The 25,380-nt window shown below is 42.8% G+C and overlaps 2 protein-coding genes across 8 annotated transcripts in view; one reads left to right on the top strand and one right to left on the bottom strand.

Moving 5' to 3' along the window:
* Positions 1-19,980, top strand: part of TIMP3 (TIMP metallopeptidase inhibitor 3) — a 64,782-nt gene extending 44,802 nt beyond the window's left edge. The window contains exons 2-5 of the mRNA XM_053257389.1: positions 5,872-5,954; positions 12,593-12,704; positions 14,202-14,323; positions 14,997-19,980. Of these exons, the coding sequence (XP_053113364.1) occupies positions 5,872-5,954; positions 12,593-12,704; positions 14,202-14,323; positions 14,997-15,194 (515 nt within the window). The 3' untranslated portion in view covers positions 15,195-19,980. The remainder of the gene's footprint in view (positions 1-5,871; positions 5,955-12,592; positions 12,705-14,201; positions 14,324-14,996) is intronic.
* Positions 1-25,380, bottom strand: part of SYN3 (synapsin III) — a 304,303-nt gene that overhangs the window by 187,936 nt on the left and 90,987 nt on the right. For all 7 annotated transcript variants that reach the window (XM_053257382.1, XM_053257387.1, XM_053257380.1 and 4 more), the window contains exon 6: positions 22,887-22,976. In XM_053257382.1, the coding sequence (XP_053113357.1) occupies positions 22,887-22,976 (90 nt within the window). The remainder of the gene's footprint in view (positions 1-22,886; positions 22,977-25,380) is intronic.

Genomic DNA, 25,380 nt, shown 5'->3' with positions numbered 1-25,380 from the left:
TCTGGAGCTGGCATTCCAGACCCGTGTTGCACTGCCGCAAGAATGCTTCCACTTGCGCTACTGCAGCACATCTCATTTGTTTTAAGGGGAACTTGTGCAATGCACAAATCCCTGTTTTTAGCCCAACTATGTGATCTTCTTGCACTAATGCAACTTTGTTCATTACACAAGCGCTTCATTAGTCAGGATATTAGCCCATACATCAAAGGAAAAAATAAAATGTGTGCAGAATTTTAGGTGGGTGGAGAGTGCGTGCATGCATGCCTGCCTGCCTATAGACAAGCACATTAACTGACAAGGGTCCAGTGTATTTTGGTTGCTCTTGCAGAACTCCCTGCACAAGATCAGATGCAAGGGCTAAGCTATCAGGTGTAATTTTCCTAATGGCTATATTTATCTGCTGTTTTAAAACTGCAAGCGGAATTACAAAGATATAGATGCACTTCATTCCTTTTGGCATCCATGCTTTAGAGCTGGCCCAGACAACCAAAAATGTTTCTGAAAAACAATCAATTTCCAACCAAAAATAAAAGTCTACGTTTTCATATATGCACAAGCATATAGAAAATGTGTAGTTTTAAAAAATGTAAATAACTGCATCTATATATGTCAATGACAGGTTTTTAAGAGCTAGCCTGTTGGGTTGTTTTTGGACCACAGCTCAGCTGCCATGTTTATCTTATCAGAGATTTATATGCCTATCCAATTTAATATTACATAAATAATTACAAGTCATCCGTGAGACCTTGCCAGCTGCTCTGATCCCACAAAATGACTCAACCCGAAACCCCAAAGTACTCAGAAACATTCTTCATAGAATGTTTTCATAGGCATCACTTCAAAGTGGCTGTGGTTTAAAAATATGCTGCTATTTTGGTATCCACTTGTGTGGGATTAAATTTCCCATCAGTAATAGTAGGACTGTAATCGGACTCGAGGGGAAAGGAGAGAGTAAAGAAGTGTTCGAGGTGTCTTTTTTCTGATTATCATGCAGTGTATTGATGAAATAACTCTTTAAGTTTCCTTATGGTAATTCTGCCTAGTGGAAAATACTGTGAGAAAACACAGCAGAAGTTGATATAGATTAAAAAACCCAACTGGTAAATTATTTAGATCAGATTTTATATTTGAGCAAGCATGCTGTTTCCCATGAACATTCTTCAAGCCCAGAGCGGGCCATCATATATAGTTGGTGGACTGACTTGTCCCATTTGCTAAGAAGGGTCCACCCTGGTTACATATGAATTGAAGACTACATGTTTAAGCACTGTAAGATATTCCCCTTAGGGGATGGAGCCGCTTTGGGAAGAGTACTTGCATGCAGAAGATTCCAATTTCCCTCCTTGGCATTTCCAAGATAGGGCTGAGAGAGACTCTTGCCTGCAACCTTGGAGAAGCTACTGCTGATGACGCAATAAATGGTTACAAAATCGTCTTCAGAACTCCATTTTCAATCCCATATCTTATCATGCCAAAATTAATCTAGCAAGATAGCTGTACTATATTTTACAAAGATTTTGAATTATATTCAAACAATTTATGTCAATATATGCATTGCTGTTATTTACAGATCAGCAAAAAAGCTTAGGACTGATCTGCACAGCTTGTGTCCCATTAGTCAAATGTAGTCATGCTTTTAGATTTGCCTTTCAGGAACACAAGAAGCTGCCATATACCGAGTAAGACCATTGGTCCATCTAGCTCAGTATTGTCTACCCAGACTTGCAGTGGCTTCTCCAAGGTTGCAGGCAAGAGTCTCTCTCAGCCCTATCTTGGAAATGCCAAGGAGGGAAATTGGAATCTTCTGCATGCAAGTACTCTTCCCAAAGCGGCTCCATCCCCTAAGGGGAATATCTTACAGTGCTTAAACATGTAGTCTTCAATTCATATGTAACCAGGGTGGACCCTTCTTAGCAAAGGGGACAAGGAGCATTCCACTAACCCCATCTATTTGATTGTGTATTGCCGTGGTGAGGCAATACACACATGAGGAGACCCCCACCGGGAGGCTGAAACAAGTCTTCCGGCCCTGGGGGTGTCTCCAGGATGCCCTGCACGCTTGGGCAGAACATCCTGGAACTTCCGGGGGCCACACGGCCCCCGATCCCCGCAGCCCCCACCAGCTCCGTGACAAAGCCAGCAGTCATGTGGGTGGCCGATCCAGCCACCCAGGGCTGCAATGTCAGATTTTTGTAACCATTTATTGCGTCAATTGATGGAGCAAATGTCAGTGCCATGCTTCTCAAGACTGCTTTGTGTGAGTAAAGAAGGATGTTTGGAAGATTTCAAAAACAAAGAGGTGATGATTTTAGTAAGGCAAACCATGCCAACATGCCCACAACTATTGGTTAAGAACATTTTTAAAAAAATTCCAGTGTATTTTTGATGTCTAAATACTGTGTGTGTAAATGCAAGGCAGTAATTTCCCACTAACCACTTAATTAAGAATAGCCCCAGTGACATCAATGGGATTATTCTGCATAAGTGGTCTGTAGATTATGGCTTCAAGCATTTACAACCTTGCTTTAAAGATATACTTTGGCTGTGGCCTTACAAACGCATGCTTTCATGGCCACAACGAACACAACTTTCTATTTCTGGTATGTGGGGCTGAGTCAGGCAGCCTTAGTCCATACTGGGCAGTTCTCTTGAGCATTTACTATTAGAATGCCAACTAGTGGGCATTCCTCTTTCAGGCTATTATTTCCTATTGCTGAGCCAGCTCAGCAGCACAAATGGCTTCTGAGGAGCTAGTACTCAGGAAGCTTTGTTAATGTGCTCAGTTATGCCTGATGCTGGACCCTTAAAAGCCCAATCCTTTGCAATCTGGCAGCAGAGTGCTTGATTATTGTAGAATCCAGAGGAGAGAGCTGTGGTACGCAAGGACAAAACAGTGACGTTGAATCAGGAATATCAACGATTTAATGAGAAAGATATTGAGGCGGGTCTCACGATCAGTGAGACTTGCCGAGAGCGGGTTAGCAGGTAAGCCCGCTCTCCCCACAGACTTATCATCCCTGCAGCCCTGGGCGGCTGGATCGGCCACCCACATGACTGCTGGCTTTGTCACGGAGCTGGTGGGGGCTGCGGGGATTGGGGGCCGCGTGGCCCCCGGAAGTTCCAGGATGTTCCGCCCAAGCGTGCAGGGCATCCTGGAGACACCTCCAGGGGCGGGAGACTTGTTTCAGCCTCCTGGTGGGGGTCTCTTCATGTGTGTATTGCCTCACTGTGGCAATACACAATCAAATAGATGGGGTTAGTGGAATGCTCACTCCGCTAACCTCGTCTAAGGGGAGGGAGAATTAGGAGGGGTTTTTTTCTTGTCGACTTCTTGTGCTCCATTTTTTAAAAAAAGCACCGCATATTATAATATGGTGAGTGTGTTTGTGTGTGCACAAGCATGTATGCATATTTATAAGAATTACTGTGTGCTTTATTTGATTCTATATGGAACCTGTACAATTTTGAGTCCTAGAAAGGAACATTCTGTGGATATGTTGTCAAAGGTTACAAAGAAGGGAAAGGGTTCTAGAAGCTTAAGACATTTTGTCTGCCAAAATTTCCCTTCTACTGTAGGTCATAAAATTCCACATATTCCAAATGAAAACCAATAAAGCGAATGGAATTTGAAATTGGGAGGTAGAGCAGTCCTCAAAATATTCTGGATGATATGGGGCAGGGACCTGGATTGATTGATCGATCGATCTCCAAGAAAGCTGCTCTCTCTCTCTCCCTCCCTGCCCCCTGCTCGGCTTTTGGCATGAGACTCCCTGGCAACACTTAGAACACAAAGTCCAAGACTTGTGTAAATATCAGGATATGTCTTTTGAAATTCACATTCTCTGAGCAAACATACTGTATATTGCCTGAAAGAGAAAGAGGTCTTCCACATGACTTCAGCTGGGAGGACAGGTAGGTTGGGGGGAAGGCGGGAGCTCATTTGCCTTTCCCCACAGACGAGCGGTGACCGTCTGTGCTCTTGCCGCAATGCGCATCCACATGAGCAGCGGCGCGGCAAAGGCTGTAGGCGGAAGCGGGAAGACTTTCTCCCTCATGCATCCCAGGAGCAGCGCAGCCGCTCCTTCCCACCAGCTTGCTGCCCAAAACGGCGGTGGGCCAGGGAGAAGCTTTTTAACTCAGCGGTGATCGCCCAGACAATCCCCTGCCAAGGTTAAAAGCTGGGTTAGGCCGGTGGGCAGTGTGGGAATTTGGCTCGATCCCGGTGCTGCTCATGAGCAACCTAGCCCAGGCTGGGCTGCCATAGCCTGGGGTAGGATGCTTGTGAGGACAGCTTCAAACTCTGTTGCCACAGAATTCTACCACAATTGAATTGTGCCTGAAGTTTGGGTTTCTAGTAGTTCAGACCAGTGTTTTGACCCAGCTGGACAACCCATCAGACTTCTCAAACTCCAAACCAAACGAGGCCTCTAAGCAGTACTATGTGCTGATGATGTCACCCTTACCAGCACTAAAAGTCCCATTGGGAAAGACTCTCTAAGATGGGGAGTCTTCTGTTCTCGCTCAAGTACGCTGTAGCTCAGATAGGAAAAAAGGCATCCCCACATATGCACACGAAGCACTGAGCAGTTGGGCACTGCAGCTACCAATGCATGCTGCAACGTGACTAGACATGGGCGGGGCCTGCTGCTGTCAAACACAATATTAAGTGTGCCAAGAGTAATGGTGACAGGGGGTCTGATCCATTCCTGAGCAGGCCACAGGCTGCTTTGGAATCCCTAGAAAGTCTCATGAATGAACATATTGCATGAGCCTTCCTGGGAATTGCAGTTTATCAAGATTCTCTGTGGTTCTGTAGGATAGCAGTCCCACAAAAGCACAAAATGATGCATTGTGCAGTAACCATGGGACTAGTTCAAACCACCCATATGTCACCCAGCTGCAGATGCAACAAAACCTGGTACAGGTTATAAATTACACAGTAAGCATAGGCACAAACATCTTCTCCCATTGTTGGTGGGAGGACAAGCATACTTCACTAGTTTATTTTATTTTTAAGGATAAGGTCAGAAGTTTGCATTCTAACCAAACCAAATTTAAGCCATATTACCTGTTCCCCTGGGTGAATATTTTTAAAGAATTAAAATCTGGGCCATTACTATTAATCCAGTGATTGTTGGAATCTTGAAACAATCTTAGGAGAGGAAAAATGGCCAGAGTACATTCATACTCTTTACGAATGCTACAGTGAAGAGTTCTCATCTTGCCCAAAGTCTACATTTATAGATATGTTGTGTCTTACCTGCATTTTTAGAAGGAAAAAAAGCATGTGTGCATCCCCCCGCTCTCCTAAGATTTGCATTTAACTGGCTAAGTAGGAACCACCAAATTTTCTTCACAATTTCACTTAGTGAAATTAGGTGGCAACTCCAGTTAAAATACTTTGTTGATCCACAGACGACTTCCTGGTGCTGGCCCATAGCATGCGAATTGGGTCAATGTCCTGTTTTTGTATAGGAAGAGCTTCCCTCCCTTCTCTAGTAGGAGGAAACATCCCATGCCATTCTCAGAGCTGAGCCTGCCTCTCACTAGTCTGTGAGTAGAACTTGTGAAAGCTGGTTGAGAGAGTAGGCCTGTTGTGGGATTTTTAACATTCCTTGAGGGATTTTTAACATTTCAAGGATAAGCTTTTTAACATTTCAAGGATCATTCCAAGAGCTGCACTTGTACACTCAGCTATGAATTTTAATTTCAAGGAAAAAATATCTGCTGGTATGCATGTGTGTGCCAAAAGTACAATTATACCGGACACCACCATCCCACCCTACAGTTTATGCTATTCCTCAAGCAGCTTTGCCAGTTCACACTATTTATACCAGGTGTTATTTACAAAGCTTTCTCCTTTTATTACAGTTATCCGAGCCAAAGTTGTGGGCAAGAAACTTATGAAAGATGGACCTTTTGGGACAATGCGGTATACTGTAAAACAGATGAAGGTGAGTACCCAAGCATCTAGTTATACTGGACTCAAACAGCAGAATATTTCAGATGACAATAGAAACACTTATCTGAATCTTGATTAGAGATGTGCAGGGATTGGTTGTTTAAAAAACCAGGTAAGTAGGTCCTTACCTGCTCTGCCACCCCGCTGCTTTTCTGGGTGCAGCGCTTGCTTTCCAAAAAATTCATGTGTGGCTGCAGTGCTGCTCCCAACAGCCTGTGTGTGGCATCGGCACTCACATGGCCACTGCGTATGCATTGTGTGCTGACGCCACGTATAGGCTTTTAGGAGCAGTGCTGCAGCTGTGGCCCATTGGGCATGCATGGTGGCCCTCAAATGGCCACCGGCACCGGAGGAAAGGCTGTAAGGACCCAGAAATGGGCTGAACCTGTCATGGATAAGGTTGGTGGGGGGAGGGAGTGATGGCAGAGACACAGTCCCCCCCACCCCCCTGCAGCCAACGCCGACCCAGACCTGGCTGCGAGTATAAAAAGCTTTTGAAAAACTAAACTTAGAACCCCTGAACTGGCTCGAATTTGAGCCAAGTCAGGGGTATGTTCAGGGGGCACAAAACCGAACCAGGCAAACCAGTTTTGTGCATACCCCTAATTCTAGCATCCTGCACAAGAGTGCTCTTTCACAACTGTGCAAACATTCCATTTTTAGTCAGACGGAGTGTTGTGCGGTATGTGAGGCACTGTATGGTGTTCAGAGAGGCAGACATAGTTCTATTTTATTTGCTAATCTTTAGAAACAAAGTGTCATGGCCCTGAAGAGGGAGAAGGATTCAACTGTTCTAATGCTAGATACAGGACAACAATTTTCTCCTAATCTTCTCTTCTTCTTTTGTATGGTGAAAAGATGGGTTATATTAGGGCTAAGTCTTACTATTCTGGGTTTTAGGAATGGTCATGTGAATCAATCCCAACATTTACCATGAATTTAAAGAGAAACAATTTCTCAAAAGAAGGTTGAAAACGCTTATATGATAATCCAAAGAAACAACTTCTTAGATGGTCTTGTAGGTCCTGTTTTCAACAGAAGAAAACTGCAGTTGGTTTCAAACTTTTTCTTAGTTACAGGAGAGGTATGGCTGCCTCTTCTATACAATGCCATTTTGATAATAACCTCATTTTGAAACAATTTCTCTCTGGAGCCATGGTATACCTGGGGTCAATTCACATTACCATTTTTTGTGTGGAAGATGCATCACATGAGCATTTCAGTAGCCCTCCAGATCCTAGCTCAAGATGTTCTTATTCTTTTAAGTGTTTTGTTTGAAATGAAGACATGTTGAAACAGCCACCTGACTTGTTCACCTCATTTTACTTTACCACATCAAACATTGGTTTATGGTTATGGTACAAATAAACTCTGGATCTCTTGATTTTTCAGCTGAGTGCGTCAAGTGCACTAATGAGAGTGACGTCACTGCTTTCCCCAATGTGAACTAATGCAAGGCAGTGAAAAATCTCCATAAAGCTAATTAGATACCAGAGGGGGCAAGGAATTCTTTGAACTTGGTTAGATTTGAACTGTTGACTTTGCAGAGAAAAGAGCTCCTTCCTCCCCTGATGAGGGCTCCCTTCTGCGCTTTCTGACTGATGAAAAGATTTCACTTAAACCTGTAGCTCTGGACATTCTTTTGCCAATTGACCTCTTGTTATGTAATGTTAAAAATCTGCTTTGGTTTATTTTGCTTGGCTGCAGTATCTCAGTCATAAGACTGGATAATATCTTTGTAAGAAACAAAAAAGGAACAAAGAGACTCTGGCAGTGATTGTAGAAATCTGAAACATATTAGACAAAGTAATGGTTTAGAAAAACAGCCACTTGCCTGCCTCCTAATAACAGTAATTCTCTTTATAAGGCATCATCTAGCTAAGTATAAAAGCTGCAAGGCGGTGAAGACCGTTTCATAAGCTTTCACAAAGCAGACTCGCTGCCAAAGCCAGGCTTGACACACCTCCTTCCTAGGAGTGGAATTTCTGCTTGAAGCCCCACAATGTCTTGTTTTCTTTACTTGTGTAGCTACACTGGCTTTTAAAAAAGAACCCAGAATGCTTGTGGATCTTGTGCTTCTGGCAGTCAGAGCTGATAATCACTAGGGCTTGGGAGGTCTGCATTTATATGAGCAGCAGCAGACATCATCAGCTATTTTTTTGTAGGGGATAGGATCAAATGACATATTATGAGAAGCACGTCATTAGAATGTCCATGCTTATTTGTTTAAATTTATTTTTTAACCATAAATAACAACTATGGAATAGGGGCTGATCCAGATTGAGACTGTGGTGTGGAAGGAGGTGGGGGGTTAACCCTTTGTACCTGCCACAGTTCCAATCCAAGTCAGGCCCCACTGCCGCTGCTGTTTGTTCCTGGAGGAAAACTACCATTGGCGCAAATGAGAGCTTCCTCCCTGGAGCAAATAGTAGCTTCAGGCCTCTGATCAAGACTGAGACCATGGCAAAGCAAAGGGTTAAAACCTGTCTCCTACCACACTGTGATCCCCATTCATATCAGGTCCCCCAGCACCTGCTACTTATAGTTTAAAAACAACAACAACAACCAGCCCACAAAACCAAACCCAGCACAGAAGCACTAATTGTGTTTCTCGGAATGTACAGTTTGACCCTTGCTTGGAGCAAACTAGGTCTGTTGGTGGCACAACCAATGTTTTAGAATATGGGTTGTGCAAAATTCCTATAAAGCAGGGGTTGAGGCAGCTATTTAAAGCACAGTGTAAGGTGGCTGGCTGAATCCACAGGGATTGAAAACCTCCCCTTTACAGACTTAAAATCTGCTGAGCCAATCCAGTGATTAAACCTTTTGGTCAATGATGGCAACAGTGTGCCCAAGATAAAATGGAATACTGTGAGGTTGACTGGTGTTCATGGAGAAACAGATGGGAATTAGTTAGATGTAGGTGACAAATTATTAACTCTTTCCCTGTCCAAACCTCATGTTCCCTACACAAAATGCACACGGTTTAGTAGATCATGGGAATGCTTTGGGTATAGTCGATCTTGCTTTTGACAAAGTCTTCCATGATAACATTGTTGGCAAGAAGGTAAAATGATGCTACTGTTAGGTGAATTCACTGCTGGTTGGACAGCGGGTACTCATTAATGGCTCCACATCAACCTGGAGGGGATTTGTTCTGTTCAACATTTTCATAAGTGACTTGGAGGGGAGGGAGAGAGAGGGGATACTTATCAAATTTGCCAACAATACAAAGCTTGGGGAAGGGGTATAGCTAACAGCTTAGAAGACAGAATCAAGATTCAAACTGATTTATACAGACTCAAATATTGGGCCAAAGCCAACAAGCTGAAATTCAAAAGAGGCCAAGGTAAAGCCCTGCATTTAGGCAAGAAAAATGAAATGCACAAATATCGGATGGGGATACCTGGCTTGGTAGCAGTGCATGTGAAAAGGATCTAAGTGTCTCAGTGAACTACAAGTTGAACATGAGCCAATAGTGTAATTCAGCTCCTAAAAAAGCTAATGTAATCTTACTACTACAGCAGGACCTCGGTATTTGTGGGGGTTCTGTTCTCTGCAATTACTACAGATAGCAAAACTGCAAATACTGGGTCATTAAAGTCTATGTTAGGTTCAAAAATCTTGCAGAAAATGATGCCCTGTCGTGCTCCACAGGTCTCCAGCGTCGAGGGAGGCCTGTGTAACCCCCAGAAGTCCGAATTTTGCCATTATTCCACAATTGTTTGTGGGAAAGGTGTTTTTTAAAAAAAACAAAAAACACCTGAATGAGCAACAAAATGGTTCCCGTGCTCAAAATAATGGCCAGAAATGACCTCCGAGGTCATTTCCGGCCACCCCGACCCATGGATACTGAATCTGTGGCTAATGAGATATGCCTGTACTACTACAGATATTTATATACCACTTTCAACAAAGTTCCCAAAGTTCTATAAACCTCTCCCAAAGTTTACATACATATACATAAATAAAATGATTCCCTGTCCCAAAAGGCTCACAATCTAAAAAAGAAACATAAGATAGACACCAGCAACAGCCACTGGAGGGATGCTGTGCTGGGGCTGGATAGGGTCAGTTGCTCTCCCCCGCTAAATAAGAAGAATCACCACTTTTAAAAGGTGCCTCTGGTCTGCTCAGTTAATCTTAGGCTGTGTTACACTGTCCAGACCACAAGAAGTGATCTAGAAAGTATCCAGATCACACAAGTAGTATGTGTTCCAGTCTATCCTTCACTGCTCTGACTTCACTTGGAATTTTGTGTCTAGTTCTGGGACCTGCATGTTAAGCAGGAGATTGGTAAACTGGAACAGGTTCAGAGAAGAGCCATAGAGATGATGAGAATTCTAGAAACTGATGGTTTGAATGGTTGAAGAAGCTGGGTATGTTTAGCTTGGAGAAGAGAAGACTAAAGGGTGGGGGTGGGGAATGCTAGTTGTTTTCAAATATCAGAAGGGCTGACCCATAGTAGGAGTGGACTCATTCTCTGTTGCTCCTGAAAGTAGGACTAGAACCAATGGGTTGAAGTGACAAGGAAACCAATTTAGGCTAGACATTAGGAAGAATTTCCTGAGTAATCAGTGGAACAGTCTGCCTCGTGCGTTGGTGGGCTCTCCTTTAAAAGCTGTTGAACAGAGGCTGGATGGTTATCTGTTAGGGATCCTATAGCAGTTTTCTACCCTGAGCAGAAGACCTCCAAGGCCCTTTCCAACTCTAATATTTATTCAAAGTTGCTACACTTCTCAGGAAGAAAATAGGCTCCAGCATCAATTAAATTCCTAAAAGGAGGATTGTAGAAAAAATGATATAAAATGCAGCAGAGGCAGCCAGGAGGGGGATGCTGGAGCCTATTATTTTCTTAACAATTGGGCCTGCCTCTGTCGCATCTGTTAGTCCCTTTTTATGGTGTGCTGTTAGGGTTGTCATCTCCCCCGCCCCGGCTCCTTTGCCTTCTATGAGCAGCATGATATGAAGCAGGTGAAGCTTTGCTGATCACTTTCCATGTCAGGAAAAGCTTCACCTGCTGGATTTCTGTTGTGCTGCTCAGTATGGGGATTGTCCAAAATGGCTTTCGCAGACCATAGAGGTATTCCAACAAAGGAGACTGCATTACTTAAACTGTCAGCGTGTCTTGTAAATTGGAAAGGCACAAACGCCACGTCTTATGACACTAATTCCCTCCCCTCCCCTATACAGTTTAGCCTCCAGCGGTGGGAGGACTGCAAACTATAGCCAAAGGAGGGCTCTTAAAACTCACGAGGCGGGGGAAAATCCATTCCTGTCCCATGACATCAGTTCTAAGGTCATCGTGAAATGAGATGAACCATATGATTTGCATGTGGATTTTTCCTCCACAGTCCCACCTAATCCCCAAGAATGGGGGATTGCGTGTTGGAATGCTGACTCAACAGGAACTGGTGCAGCCTTAGCAGGCACCACCAGGCAATGCTCATTACTGTAATACTTTGTCCCCTATCATGAGGTTTCCTGAAATGCAGGACTGTGGTGACAGAAGGCTTGCAAGAGTAATAATGCTGCTTTATTGATTGTGCTTTCCTGGCAAACAGCAGAAAAATGATAGGAATTTCTCCTGCTCAAATGAATGTCGTGCAACAGGTTGCAGAGGAAAAGCTTCTACCAGATTGTGCCTAATATAAGAGGAGCAGGATAATCTATGCATTTAAAAAAAGTGGGGGGGGGAATGCAGTTGGGGATCTTTTCAGATTTCTGATTCTTTCACAGATTGTATCAAAGTGTCTCCTGCGAGGCTATAAGATGAGCCTGTTTGTCTTTGAGTAGAAATCTTATGGTATGCCTGCATTAGAACAAATACTAATTAATTGCCACGAGTGCTCTCCTATCAGGAATCCTGGAAACTGCAGCCCTGTGATGGGGGTCAGGCATCTGGCCATCTGGAAATCACACACACACACACACACACACACACACACACACACACACCATTTATGATGGTGTATGGGCCAAATTAGATGAAATTAAAAGTGTATCATAGCATTTCTGTCTGTTGAGAAAAATGCCTTTAAAATAGCAGCCACGGGGGCCCTATGACATAGATTGGGACCATGGCTCTTAAGGGTTAACCCTTCCCCCTCCCCATGCTATTTTATCCAAAGAAAATGTGCCCCCCTCACTGTTCCTGTTTGCACCCATATTTTCTCTTCCTCCCAAGGCAAATGATACCTTCAGGTAGGAAAAGGGTTAAGCTCCCCTCCCTTGTGGTTCTCATCTAGACTGGAGCCTTCACTGGTTGCTATTTTAAGATGGAATGAGATGATGCATTTCTTGTTGCATCTAGTTTGGTAACAAGAGAGCTGAGCAAGTGGCTCAGTAATGGAAAAGAAGGGACTAATATTATGCACTAAGATTAGAAGTCTGCTAAGTATATGCACGTGCTTGTTGCTGTACAAACCATCTGCTGAGTCCCCTGGAGCTGCGATCCTAGGAAATTTACTACAGTGTGGTCCTCTAGAAATAAAAAGTTACCATCCTGCAGTAATTAGTTGAATACAGCAATGTAAGACAACAAAAATAAAAAATCCATATGTCTGTCCTTTTTAACATTGCTTGACATTTTCTCTTTCCCTCCCTCCCCTCCGCTTTCTCTCTCAAAAGATGTACAGGGGATTTGACAAGATGCCACAGGTTCAATATATCTACACAGAGGCTTCCGAGAGTCTTTGTGGGGTCAAGCTTGAGGTCCACAAGCACCAGTATATAATTACAGGTAAAGTAGTATCAGAATTCTCCCCCACAGCTTGCTTGCTGGCTGTATTTGCTTCCACCATATTTTTAGAGGGGATGCAGCTCAGTGCTAGTGCATGTGGCTTGCAAGTATCAGGCCTACACGTTTCATTACTGGTATGCCATTTAAATCTAGTGCTTTAATAATAATAATAATAATAATAATAATAATAATAATAATAATAATTATTATTAGCATTTATATCCCGCTCTTCCTCCAAGGAGCCCAGAGCGGTGTACTACATCCTTGAGTTTCTCTTTCACAACAACCCTGTGAAGTAGGTTAGGCTGAGAGAGAAGCGACTGGCCCAGAGTCACTCAGCAAGTAACATGGCTGAATGGGGATTTGAACTCGGGTCTCCCTGGTCCTAGTCCAGCACTCTAACCACTACACCACGCTGGCTCTCTGGCCCCCTTTGGTACTGTTTTTAGAATGCTATGGGGAGGCGTGATATGGCTAAATTGGGGGGAGTCTCCTGGTTGGGGGTCTACTCATGTGTTGCCGCACGCCACAGTAACACATGAGCAAAAAGATGAGGCTAACGGAGCGCTCGCTCTTTTAACCTTGTCTTAGGGGAGGGGAAGTTAGGCGGGCTAGCCCCCTTGGGAGCACCGGGCTCGCTTGAGAGCCTGGTGGTTCCCAAGATCCCTGGAAAGCGGGCTAAGCTCCCTTCAATGTGTACAAATTCCAAAATGGTCAAAATTTCAGAATTAAAATTCAGCATTTTAGTTCTGAACATATTAAGAACGTTAGGAAGCTGCTTTATACTGAAGCAGACCATTAGTGCATCCTGCTCAGTACTGTCTACTTTGACTGGCAGTAACTCTCCTAGGTTTCAGGCAGGAGATGCCAGGGAATGAACCTGGGACCAGAGTAGATATTCTACCACTGAGCCATGGCCCCATCCCCTAAGGGGAATATCTTACAGCAGACAGTGCTCACCTGTCGTCACCCATCCAAATGCAAAATAAGGCGGACAGGGAACAATTCATGCTTGCTACAGCAAGACCAACTCACAATATTCAAATTGAACACCAAGGGATAATTTTTTAAAAGCCACCTTAGATTTTCAGCCTTGATTAACTTTAAATGCCAGCTTGAGAAATTAGATTCAAAGTCTAAAATAATTCACCACTGGGAACTCTGGAAAGATATAACTGGGAAGATATAACTTTTAATTTTTGAAATCAAATTCAAATGAGAATTGCCTTGAGATTTCCCACCCCCCTCCCATTTGTTTAGGTGCTAATTATCAACAAGGTCTGCATGAAAATAAATATGCATAAATCAGCACAAAATCCCAATGCTGGGCCCACTGCAGAGGTAATCATCATGTTGCTATTCACAAGCAAGCAGAATAGGCTTTCATAGCTGGCATCAACTTCCAAACTGGAAGTTCTGACACTGAGAATATTGCCAGATTCAGGAATTGAATAAATGAACAACGTTAGAATGAATAATTTGCATTGTGTTTTGTAGGCCGAGTATACGATGGAAAGGTTTACACTGGGCTGTGTAACCTAAATGAAAAGTGGGATCGACTGACCCTGTCCCAACGCAAAGGACTGAACCATCGTTACCACCTAGGCTGTGGCTGCAAGGTATGCCTATAGCAACCATTCCTAGAACATCCGACAAGTTAGACAGATAGATGTTGTGGGACAGATGGTCAGAAGGCCTTGTGGAAGTCTGGGAAAGAAAACTGACCCAAATGAAAAGCACTGCAAAGACTAGTCACATATCATGTGACTAGGGACCCATTCACGTGGTATGCCTCTTTCCTTAGCCTTAAGGTTGCCAGATTCAATTAAAGCACAGGGTGTAGGTGGGGTTTGTAGGACTGTTTTTGGACTACAACTCCCATAATCCCCAGCCACAGAGGCCAATAGCCAGGGATTATGGGAGTTGTAGGCCAACATTTGCAGGAGGGCCAGAGTTGAGCAGCCCTGGTCTAGAGAGACAGCCTTGGGGTTAACTACACTATTACTTAACAAAAGCATGTGCTTGTTCTTCTAACATTAAACAATGTGTGGAATTGGGCTCCTGCAGGCTGGGACCATGGCAGGCGGAGGAGCCTCTAACCCTACCCACTGCCAGGATCCAGATTCAGATCCCCCTTGCATGCACTATTTGCCAAGTTTTTTAAAAAGTGCCCATTGGCCATTTAATGTCTAAAAAAACAACATACACCGGCTTAAAGTAATACAGTCAGTACCCAATTCTTCTTAAACCATTCAAGCCACTCCTTCACGTGCTTTCTTTTTGTAACTACAGATTAAGCCCTGCTACTACCTTCCCTGCTTTGTGACCTCCAAGAATGAGTGCCTGTGGACGGACATGCTCTCCAGCTTTGGCCAGTCAGGGTACCAGTCAAAGCACTATGCCTGCATCAAGCAGAAGGAGGGCTACTGCAGCTGGTACAGAGGATGGGCGCCTCCTGATAAAACCATCATCAATGCCACAGATCCCTGAAATCCCCCTCTTTCTTTCTTGTTCCTTCCTTCCCATGTGGCTGATCATTCTTTGGACACTAACTCATATCAGATCATGATGACAACCATGATATTGGTGCCTGTTTCTTGCAGATTTTAGCACTTGGAACTTTTTTTTAAATTCTATGCTGTCTTAACTGATTTTTTGTTTTGTTTTGTTTTAAATCACTTTTTTAAAAAAATTGCTATTACCCATTTTGGTCAGAAGCTGTTTGTCTGGGATTTTCTGTTTGCACACCAGATAAACAAGGGAGCCTTTCCTCTAAGTTATATATCACTATCTATATAGCAATATAATCTATATTTTTGTAGGAAAACAAAAATCTCAAAAATTTCCCAGTTGGGTATTGTATCAGAATTCCACTCCTCCCTCTTGCTCCCTACATTGCTTCTTCTCCCATGCCTTTAGTCGTCAAGACTATGTAAATAAAACTTTTGGAATGCAAATTGGGGGTGGGGGCAGGAAGAGAAAAATTTGATGTCTGTACTGGATGGAGCAGTAGGAGAATTGAACTGCCATGTGCATTAGAAGCATCACATCAAAATGCCTGTCACACTCCAAATGTGAATGCAGAAGCTCCATGGCAGTTCTGGGTTTGCACAGAGCATAAACAACATTTTAAAGTCAACAGCAATTAGGGGAGGCAATCACTCTTCTAAACACAAATGCAGAGAAAACGTGTTCAGAACCAAATCAGCACTAGACATTGTTGTGGTTTTGACCTGGTGGCAAAGCTGCCATTTTAAGGTCTATCAAACCCCAAGTTGATGCAAACATACCAACACAAAAAACACGGGGAATCTTGGAGAAGGGTATAAGGGAAGGAGAGGGTTGGAGGAAAGGGACAAAAGACACTTAATTGGGGCTATAAGCATAAATCATCTGACAAATGTTTTGTTGAACAGAAATGTATATAGATGTGATGACATAAGCTATTTGCGACAGGACATGGAAGTGTTCTATGCTATATGCAACAAAAGGTTTGATTATTTTGTTTCAAAGGAGCAATCTTCACATTCCAAGTCACTGGCTACTATTTTATTTTTGTTTAATTCTAAAGATGTTGGAGCTCCAGTGTTTCTACCGTAGAGATAATAATTTGTGTTTTTTCTTCATGAGCTTCCCTCCCCTCCTTTCAGCCCCAATAAGAGCCAATTCACCTAATCGGAGACTGAAGGGTCATTACGTTTCCTCCCTTCAGTCATTGTGTGATAAAATGGTCTTGTGAGAGTACCTCAGTGTGATGAGATTGCAAAATAACTGAACACTCTGAGAAAACGTTAAGTTTTGGGGGCTTGTTATAAGTGTGATAATTTACCATCTACAAAATAGGAGCCTTATCATAAGACCATATCATCATACGGATACTTAGTGCTCCTTAGAATTGGCCTATATCAGTATGCCTAATGAAAGCAGAAGAATCCAGCAGACGAGAGGATGGGTAGGGAATATGTAACCATATCCCACTCCAGAAGTACGGTAATCCCTAAAGCTCTAGGTCTCAATGATCTTAGAAACAATTTGGGGGAGGGTGTGGTGTAGTCCTCCATCTGTGGTTTAGGCAGAGCTGTCATCATGGGCTATGGGCTTGCTGTGCCTTCTGGCAATAGGGACGGAGGAGCTGTCTGCCCACCTTCACTGTGGACTTGGTGATTTGTTTGTTTTTATTGTGAAAAACTATAATATAAAAATCTCTAATAAAGTAAAAGTATTTTACATTTTAATGTTGTCAAAGAGCAGGGTTATGTTGGGTTGGGCAACTGTATATTTTGGTAAGGTTGTGGGCTGGGGTGAAGGGCTGACACTTAACACAAAGGCCCCCCCCACCTTTTTATGATAGTTATTATTTATCTTATATTGCTATATATCTTCAGTTCATTCCATGTAGAAAACAGAGCTGTCATAAGCTGGAAATTGCCCTGCGATAAACATAAGCATGCACATAACTACTACTACTACGCATAATTATACACCGCTCTTCAACCAAAGTTATCAAAGCGGTTTACATAGAAAAATAAATAATACATAAATAAGATAAGGTGGATCCTAGTCCCCAAAGGGCACACAATCTAAAAAGAAACATAAGGTAGACACCAGCAACAACCACTGGAGGAACGCTGTGCTGGGGTTGGATAGGACCAGTTGCTCTCCCTCTGCTAAATATAAGAATCACCATTTTTGAAAGGTGTCTCTTTGCTCAGTTAGCAGGGGTAGCTGACTCCTTTATTGAAATGAATGAATAAACTCTTGTAGGCTGAATTTACAAACTGCTGTGCTGGGATTCAGGACTGCAATCCTATTACTTTCTCCTCATGCACAGAACTTCCACTGAAGTTAATGGGAGGTGGAGCTAGTCAACAAAGGAGATCATGAGCTAAACTTATTCCTGACTGTACAATCTCAAACTCCAGGTGGTGAGGGCATTTGTGTTTGAATGATACCGCATAAGGAATGATACCACATCTGGATTTGATCTGTGTGCTGATCTTTGATTGTAATAAACTGAATTGAATTGAGGAAAAAGTAAAATCCCCACACAACAGAATATCAGTGCTTTGGGGAAGACAACTAAGCCAGAATCCTCATGCAGGAAGTTATTCTAATATGGGGGAACATTCAGCTATACGACCCCCAGCTTGCAGTGGCACAGTGCAGTTTTATCACATGACTACTGTGTATACGGGCCTCATCTCAAGATTACATCCTTTGGGGCCAAAAACAAAGTGTGTGGGTGTGTGTGATGGCAGAGCATCCAAGGCAAGGAGGGAGAGAGTTTTAGTGAGTTCACCTAATTTTTAGAATTAATGTGGGTCATAGTGTTCCCAGTCTTGTACTGATATACAGAGAGATGATCTTTCCTTTAAGATAATTCTTTTAGAACCATTATTAGACAGGAGTTTCTGGCATTTTCACAGAGCCATTGATGCTAGAAGGAATAGAACAGGTATTTAAAAAGAGCTAGAAGTACTGCAGCGGCAACCCTGATGGTGCTTAATCCTAATCCAACTGAGATCAATGAAATTATTCTTAAAGCACAGTATTAGAACTGAATTATAATGGATAGAATTCCTCAAAGAAAAAGCTACCAGTCTCCTCACCTTAAGAGCTGGAAAGCTGCTCAACAGGTACTGATAATAGGGCTTCTTTTGGTGCAAATGGCTAAAGATCAGACAACTTTGGCCCATTCTCTGCATTACACAAATATGTACATGTTAAATGCTCTTCTGAACCTTTCAAAACCTCTGTGCAGATGTGCCATACAAGTCATGAGTTGAGGACTGCAGCTGCAGGGAGCACACGTTTCATTAATAGCCAACAGGACACACATTATCTAGACTTGTTTCAAATAGCTACCAATTAAGTTGATAAATCAGATCCTGAAAGTCACGAAGTCCCTTCTACTTTCCTTAAAATCAAATTGGAACTTGAATTCGTCCTCTCTATGAAGTCATCTCCCTTTTGAAATTGATGCCAACTAATCTAGCTTTGTGTTGCAGCAGGCCAAATTCAATGAATTCAAAGTGGGGGCAGAAAATCCCAGCTGTTTAGCATCTCCAGCAACAGTGATGATTAAGCTGCAGTTTATCAACTTGTGGAATACTGTTGCTGGAGATCAATCTGGCCTGATTTCAAACCTGGAAGGGTGAGAAGAGGAAGCAGCCTCTCAATTACTGTGCTGTCAAAGATGTTCATCTGTGTTTCCACTGAATGACAGCTCTGTGGATTTGTATTCTCTCCACTGACTGTAGACTTAAGATCATAGCCGAGACACCACAGTATTGCAATCAAGTGATTGTGGACATCTATTTTATTGCTAAGATGATACATGTTCTTATTCAGACTATAATATATCTCTGTGCTTTACATAAAATAGGCCACCCATCCAACAAGCCTATCCTTTTTTATATACACAGCTTTTCATTTTGCATTGCAGAAGGTAAGAGTTATTGGGGGGCATGCGACACAGCTAAGCAGGCAGGGGCAGAGGAGAGAAACCTTTCCCTTCCTGAATAACGAAGCAGTCTGATGGGTTTAAAAAACATGGAATCAAATGGAGGGATGTGAGTGAGGGGGAAGAACCCAGCAAAAAATACATTTCTTTTGGGAGACCTCCATTTTTATTTTTTATTTTGCTAATGATTATATATATTTTGTTGAAAGTGTATGAAATGCTTTTAAGTTCATTCCCTTCCACAACAATTCCCATTTTACAGGTTGCCATGACAAGAGTGGGACTTGAACCAGGTAAGCCTGACACAAGTGCAACCCTCTATCTACCACACTGGCACTCAGCCTCAAAGCCTAGTTTGCACTTGGTGTTTAGGCATGAGCCAAACCTGTTGAAGTCAACTGGCACCTCTCCATTGAGTCCAAGTGTTTTGAGAGAAAGGTTTTGACCATTCAGGTCAAAGGAAGCTAATCCAATGCCTGTTTACTCAGAAGTGAATCCCTCTGAATTCAATGGAACTTACTCCCAGGAAAGCATCCACAATGTTGCAGCCTTAATCCACTTTCTTCTTCTTCTGATTACCAACCCCTAACAGTTATGGTAATTCATGAGTGGAGGGAACTCAGTCCGTGAGAAAAGTCCTCCCCAGAAGGAATGTACTTTTTGCTAAGTTTGTAGCACTGTTTACAGTTTTCCTCCTTGTTTGTTATTTATAAATTTTATATTCATTGAATGTATATTGTCTTTTAAGGTAATAATGTTCACTTTTTATAGTGTCCTTTTATTCTAAAACAATAAAGTGTTATTTCTATCACATACAGTTTTTTGCTGCCTTGTTTTATTTTAGAGACCAGCTACCGTGTTTCCCCGAAAATAAGACAGTGTCTTATATTAATTTTAGCCCCCCAAAATGCACTAGGGCAATTAGCGGTACATCAGAAATTACTGCTAGGTCTTACTTTCGGGGTAGGTCTTACTTTCGGGGAAACAGGGTATGCTTGGTTGGAAACAAAATGTTGAACTACAGGACTCGTGTTCTCTTTCACAACCAAATCTTGCCTATATTTACTAAGTACTCTTAAGTAAATGTGCATAATTTGAAGTCCAATCCTATGCACATTTACTTGGAAGTAAGTCCCATTGAGTTTAATGGGAATTATTTCCAAGTAAGTGAGTAGGATCGCAACTGTAGGCTGCAGTTCTGTGCACACTTATCTTGAAGTAAGGCCTGTTGAACTCAATGGATTACTTCCCAGTAAACATGCACAAGATTGCTGTAAATCCCTTTCCCCCCAAATATTGGCTTGGGGGAAAATGTGAACATGTATTTAACACTTTCATCCAGTGTTTTGCCATTCCTGGCACTTCTCATTTTCTCTTTCTCTTTTAAATCTGTGAAAATATATGCCAAAGTTGGGAACAGAATCTAGCTTGTGTTGGTCATGTATGTGCCCCTTCTCTAATTATTATGCATGCAAATTCCATTTGGGGGTGGAGGGGGTGGAGAAGAGAATAATATTCAGAGTGGGATCACTTCCCAAGTGCAAAATGCAAACAAGATTTATATTCCATTACTTCAAGCTCATTTTACAGCTATTTAAATACTTGTTCTATTTAGTAGTCAAAACAATATACGATAGAGTATTATATGAAGTTTTGTTTTTGTAGTTCTAAATTGCTAAAAGAGTTCATTAGATCAAGAAGTGCAAACTAATATAATAAGGGAAAATTTGGTTTGTTCAGTTTTTCAAGCGGCAGAATTATATTTTTCTGGCAAAGTTCTGTTTACATGACAGAAATTAAATGGGTGGTGCTTCCCCACTTACTGCACCTTCATGCTGAGAAATGCTTAATGTTGAATGTTCACATGCCAAATAGTTGTTGAAAGGTTGAGGGTACCAGAAGGGGAAAGGGAAAAAAGGGAAACTAGACAAACCTAGGCAGAACAAACAATTACAAATAGCCTACTGTAGTAGTAAACTCAGAGGTTCCCAGTCTTAGATCCCCAGATGTTAGACTACAACTCCCATTATCCCCTGTGCATGATGGGAATTGTAGTCCAACATATCTGGGGACCCAAGGTTTGGAACCCCCAAGTTACATTATCTCAGCTGACAAAATTACAAGCAATTCCAGTGTAGGAAATAGTCCTGGGAAAATCCCAAAGTAACATCATTCACCGCTTTCCCCCACCCCACCCCTCCATCTCAATGTCAACACACACATGAATGTGAACACACACACCTTTCTAAATACCATACAACATAGAACTGATGCTAAATTTGCTCATATATGAGATATGTATTCCTATATGCATGGCAGCATTTGTACTGAATCCTTCTACTGGGGGAAGATCCAATACAGCAATAGTGATAGTGGCTGACATGTTCTACAGTGTAATGTAGGTGGTGCAGACATGCCAGTGCTGCTCTAGGCCTCTCACACACACCTGACAACACCGTTGCACAAAAGGGCTGTTCTGATACATCAGGGGCAAGAAGTAGGCCCCTCCCTGCCATCTGCTACCCACTTCCCATGCCTTTGCTGCAGAAGAATTGCAAGGACATAGTGGGGAACAAATCATTCTCAGCATCACCTTTCTCATGCTCCTATGTAAATAACATCACACGCTCTCCACATATGCAGACACATCCACACGCACGCTTGTGTATGTACATTCCCTTGGCTCAGAAACATTTGTAAACATTTATACCTATTATAATCAACTTGTATCCATACAACATCATCACTAAAGACCGAGCTGTCCTTCAGCCCACAGTCCCTACTTGTCACCTGCAGTACATCTTACCCTTGTGCTACCACAGGTCGTGCATTGCTTACATACTTCCCAATGCATGTAGCTCACGACCTGTGATTGCACAAGGCTAAGCTGTACTAGAACTGCCCTTTTAAGCAGCAATGCCGCCGTGTGCATTATAGTCCTGTAGGCTGCAGGCGTGTTTGTACCACCAGTGCAACACTGCACAAGGACATAAGAGTAGCCTGCTCTCAGCCTTCCCTCCGCACCACTTTCAACACTTGGTTTGGAAAGGTGACAGGCAGTGGTCCCTCTATCAAGGATTCTCACATGTTGTTGACTACAACTCCCACAATCACCAAGCAAAAGCCATTGCAGCTGGGGATTTTGGGAGTTGTAGTCAACAGCAGCTGGAAATCCCTGTTAGAGGGAACACTGGTGACAGGCCTTCACCAGGGGTATGAAGCAAGGCAGTAACGAAACACCTTGGGCTCTATACATTGCGGAACTTGCTCAGTTCTCTAGTTTCCTCTTGGAAATCTCAGTGAATGCTTCTTCAGAGGGAAACCCATGGGACTTAAGAAAAGAAGGTGGCCCTCTTGCTTCATCTGGAGTCACCGTTGCTTTCTGAAGGACAAAGCTTGCAGATGTTTTCTTTCAAAATATGACTTGAGCTCTGAAACACGCCCCCCGCCAAGATACATCAGGAAGACATCTTCATCTAACATATTCCTCTCAAGATATACAAGCCTTTGCCAAAAACTCAAGAATTATTTTAATGTACTATTTACTCTTTCCCCACATGCTCCCCAAGGATGAGATGGGAGAGAGTGAATTTGATTGCATTCCTGCTGCTTTTCTGCTACTTTCCAGAGATACTATATGTTTCCTCGGCTCCCTACAGAGTCACAATCCATATCTCTATACACTGTATCATATAAATAAATAAACCAAGAGCACTCACCATCTGCTTATGGCTTGGGAAGAAGGTTTGTTCCACAAGAGGGAACTTCTCAGGACCCAGAGAGTTGAAGATTTTAATTAACTGGGAGAACTAGAAAGAAACAAAAGAGCATTTCTGTAACTTTACAAGCAGGAAACCACACATGCATCCATTCCTACAGGGTTATCAGCGTCTAACTCAAGAACATTCCTGTTTGCTTAATATCAGCAGGGCTGCACTTGTGAAAGGCCCAGTTGTCCCCTATCAGGTTGGGAACTGAACATCTAATATTCCCACTACTTTCTCCCAGCCAAAAAAACAGGCATAACAACAAAACTTAGTTCCTCACTTTTAATGCAATGTGTGGATCTAGGGATCAGCACAGAGCTCTGAAGCAGGGCTTGTCCTCACACTGCAGCATTGTGAACTTTGGAAGGTGCATTGTCATCAGAGCTTGTCAAAGCACAGAGGTCCTACCCCACTTGGAGTATGGCTAATATACCCATTTCACAAATGGGTTTAAAACTTTAAACATCTGTAATACCAGTTCCTAGACAGCAGAACCTTGGGGGCTATAAAGCTAGGGGATGACTCAATTACTTTCATTGCATTCTGTGGGGAGAAGTAAATGGGTTGCAATTTGAAAGATGACTGAGATGTTAATCAAACCTAACTTTCATTTTAGGCACTATGTTCAACACACATAAAGTCTGTATACAGTGTACATATGTACCCTGATCTGAATACAGAGTTATTCACACAATATACTCGAAGCATCAGTACCATGCAGGTTCACAGTTTTCAATTGAACACATGCACATTCATGCCACAAAAACATGTGCCACCTGTACTCATGTACACATGTACAACGTAATGTCTGAATAGGGCTAATGATATCCCCTGGACCTGTGGCCAAAGTTAGCCCCCATCCAATGTTATCCCCAGGCATGACCTTCCCCTGCCTTGAAAATGAATTAAAAAGTAAAGAGCTCTACTTGGGACAATATTGAGATGTGAACAACTCAGGTGCCAACCAGGGAGGAAGGCTGCCACTACAGTCACTCTTGCAGTGCTTTCCTAATTAACAGTTTTATTCATTTTTTTAAGTCACTCTTGCAATGCTTGACCAAGTCTATGGAATATTCTGCACATGGAATATTGATGAAATAGGTCTGGCTAAGCATGCCCAACCACCTTAAGTGCCGCAGCGGGGAAATGCTTGACTAACAAGCAAAAGGTTGCAGGTTTGAATCCCCACTGCTACTATGTTGGGCAGCAGTGATATAGGAAGATGCTGAAAGGCATCATCTCATACTGCACGGGAGGAGGCAATGGTAAACCCTTCCTGTGTACTACCAAAGAAAACCACAGGGCTCTGTGGGTGCCAGGAGTCGAAATCAATTTTGCATGCCCAAGGCACAAATCCTTCTATTTTTTTTTTTTAAAGGGAAGTGATTTTGCGGTCATGTCTGTGCTGATTATAGTTTTGTGGGATATAAACAGGTAGCCACAACAAATGCTCAACAAATGTACTGCTGTTCTGCAATGTAATCTTTATGTTACTTATTTATTTGTCAAACTTGTACACTGCCCCCAACTTTCATCAGTGGGCAGTTAACAATAACATAAAACAAGTTAAAATATAGACAAAAATCTCAAAACAATTTAGACAATCTAAAAGTCAAAAACAGATTAAAACTTAAATATTAAAAAAGCTGAACAAGCTTGGATGAAGAGGTGGGTTTTCAAATGCTTTTTAAAAGTTGTCAGAGATGGAGAAGATCATATTTCATTAGGGAGTGCATTCCACAGTCTCAGGGCAGCAACTGAGAAGGCCCGTCCCTGTGTGGCCACCAGCTGAGTGGGTGGCAACTGGAGACAGACATCTCCAGATGACCTCAATGGGCAGTGGGGCTCATAATGAAGTAGACATTCTCTTAAATACCAACAGCATGTTGGCATGTTATATCTAACAGCAGCCCTTTAAACCTTGCTGAAAATCTAATCTCCCCCCTGCTCACCCCTTTCTGAAATATCCAGTGGAACCTCTGACAGAGTGGGCCTTCTCCACTATAAAGAGCTCTGTGGTAGTGGTGGTGGTAATGATAAGAACATAAGAACAGCCCTGCTGGATCAGGCACAAGGCCCATACAGTCCAGCATCCTGTTTCACACAGTGGCCAACCAGGGGAGCCCACAGGCAAGAGGTATGTGCATGTCCTCTCTCCTGCTGTTGCTCCCCTGCAACTGGTATTGAGAGGCATCGTGCCTCTGAGGCTGGAGATGGCCCACAGCCATCAGACTAGTAGCCATTGATAGACGTCCTCCATGAATGTGCCTCAGCCCCTTTTAGAGCCATCCAAGCTGGTGACCGCCACCACATCCCAAGGCAAGAAATTCCATAGATTAATTATGCAATTAATGCAATCTGTGCCTGTCTCCAAGGCTCCCTTGTGACACAAAGGCCCTGGCTCTAGACACATCTCACCTCCATATAATCCCATACATCATTATGG

The sequence above is a fragment of the Hemicordylus capensis genome, chromosome 5 (assembly GCF_027244095.1).
Source record: "Hemicordylus capensis ecotype Gifberg chromosome 5, rHemCap1.1.pri, whole genome shotgun sequence".
Taxonomy (NCBI): Eukaryota; Metazoa; Chordata; class Lepidosauria; order Squamata; family Cordylidae; genus Hemicordylus; species Hemicordylus capensis.
Note: the sequence above shows the minus strand (reverse complement) of the source record. Positions and strands in the feature narration are given on the sequence as shown.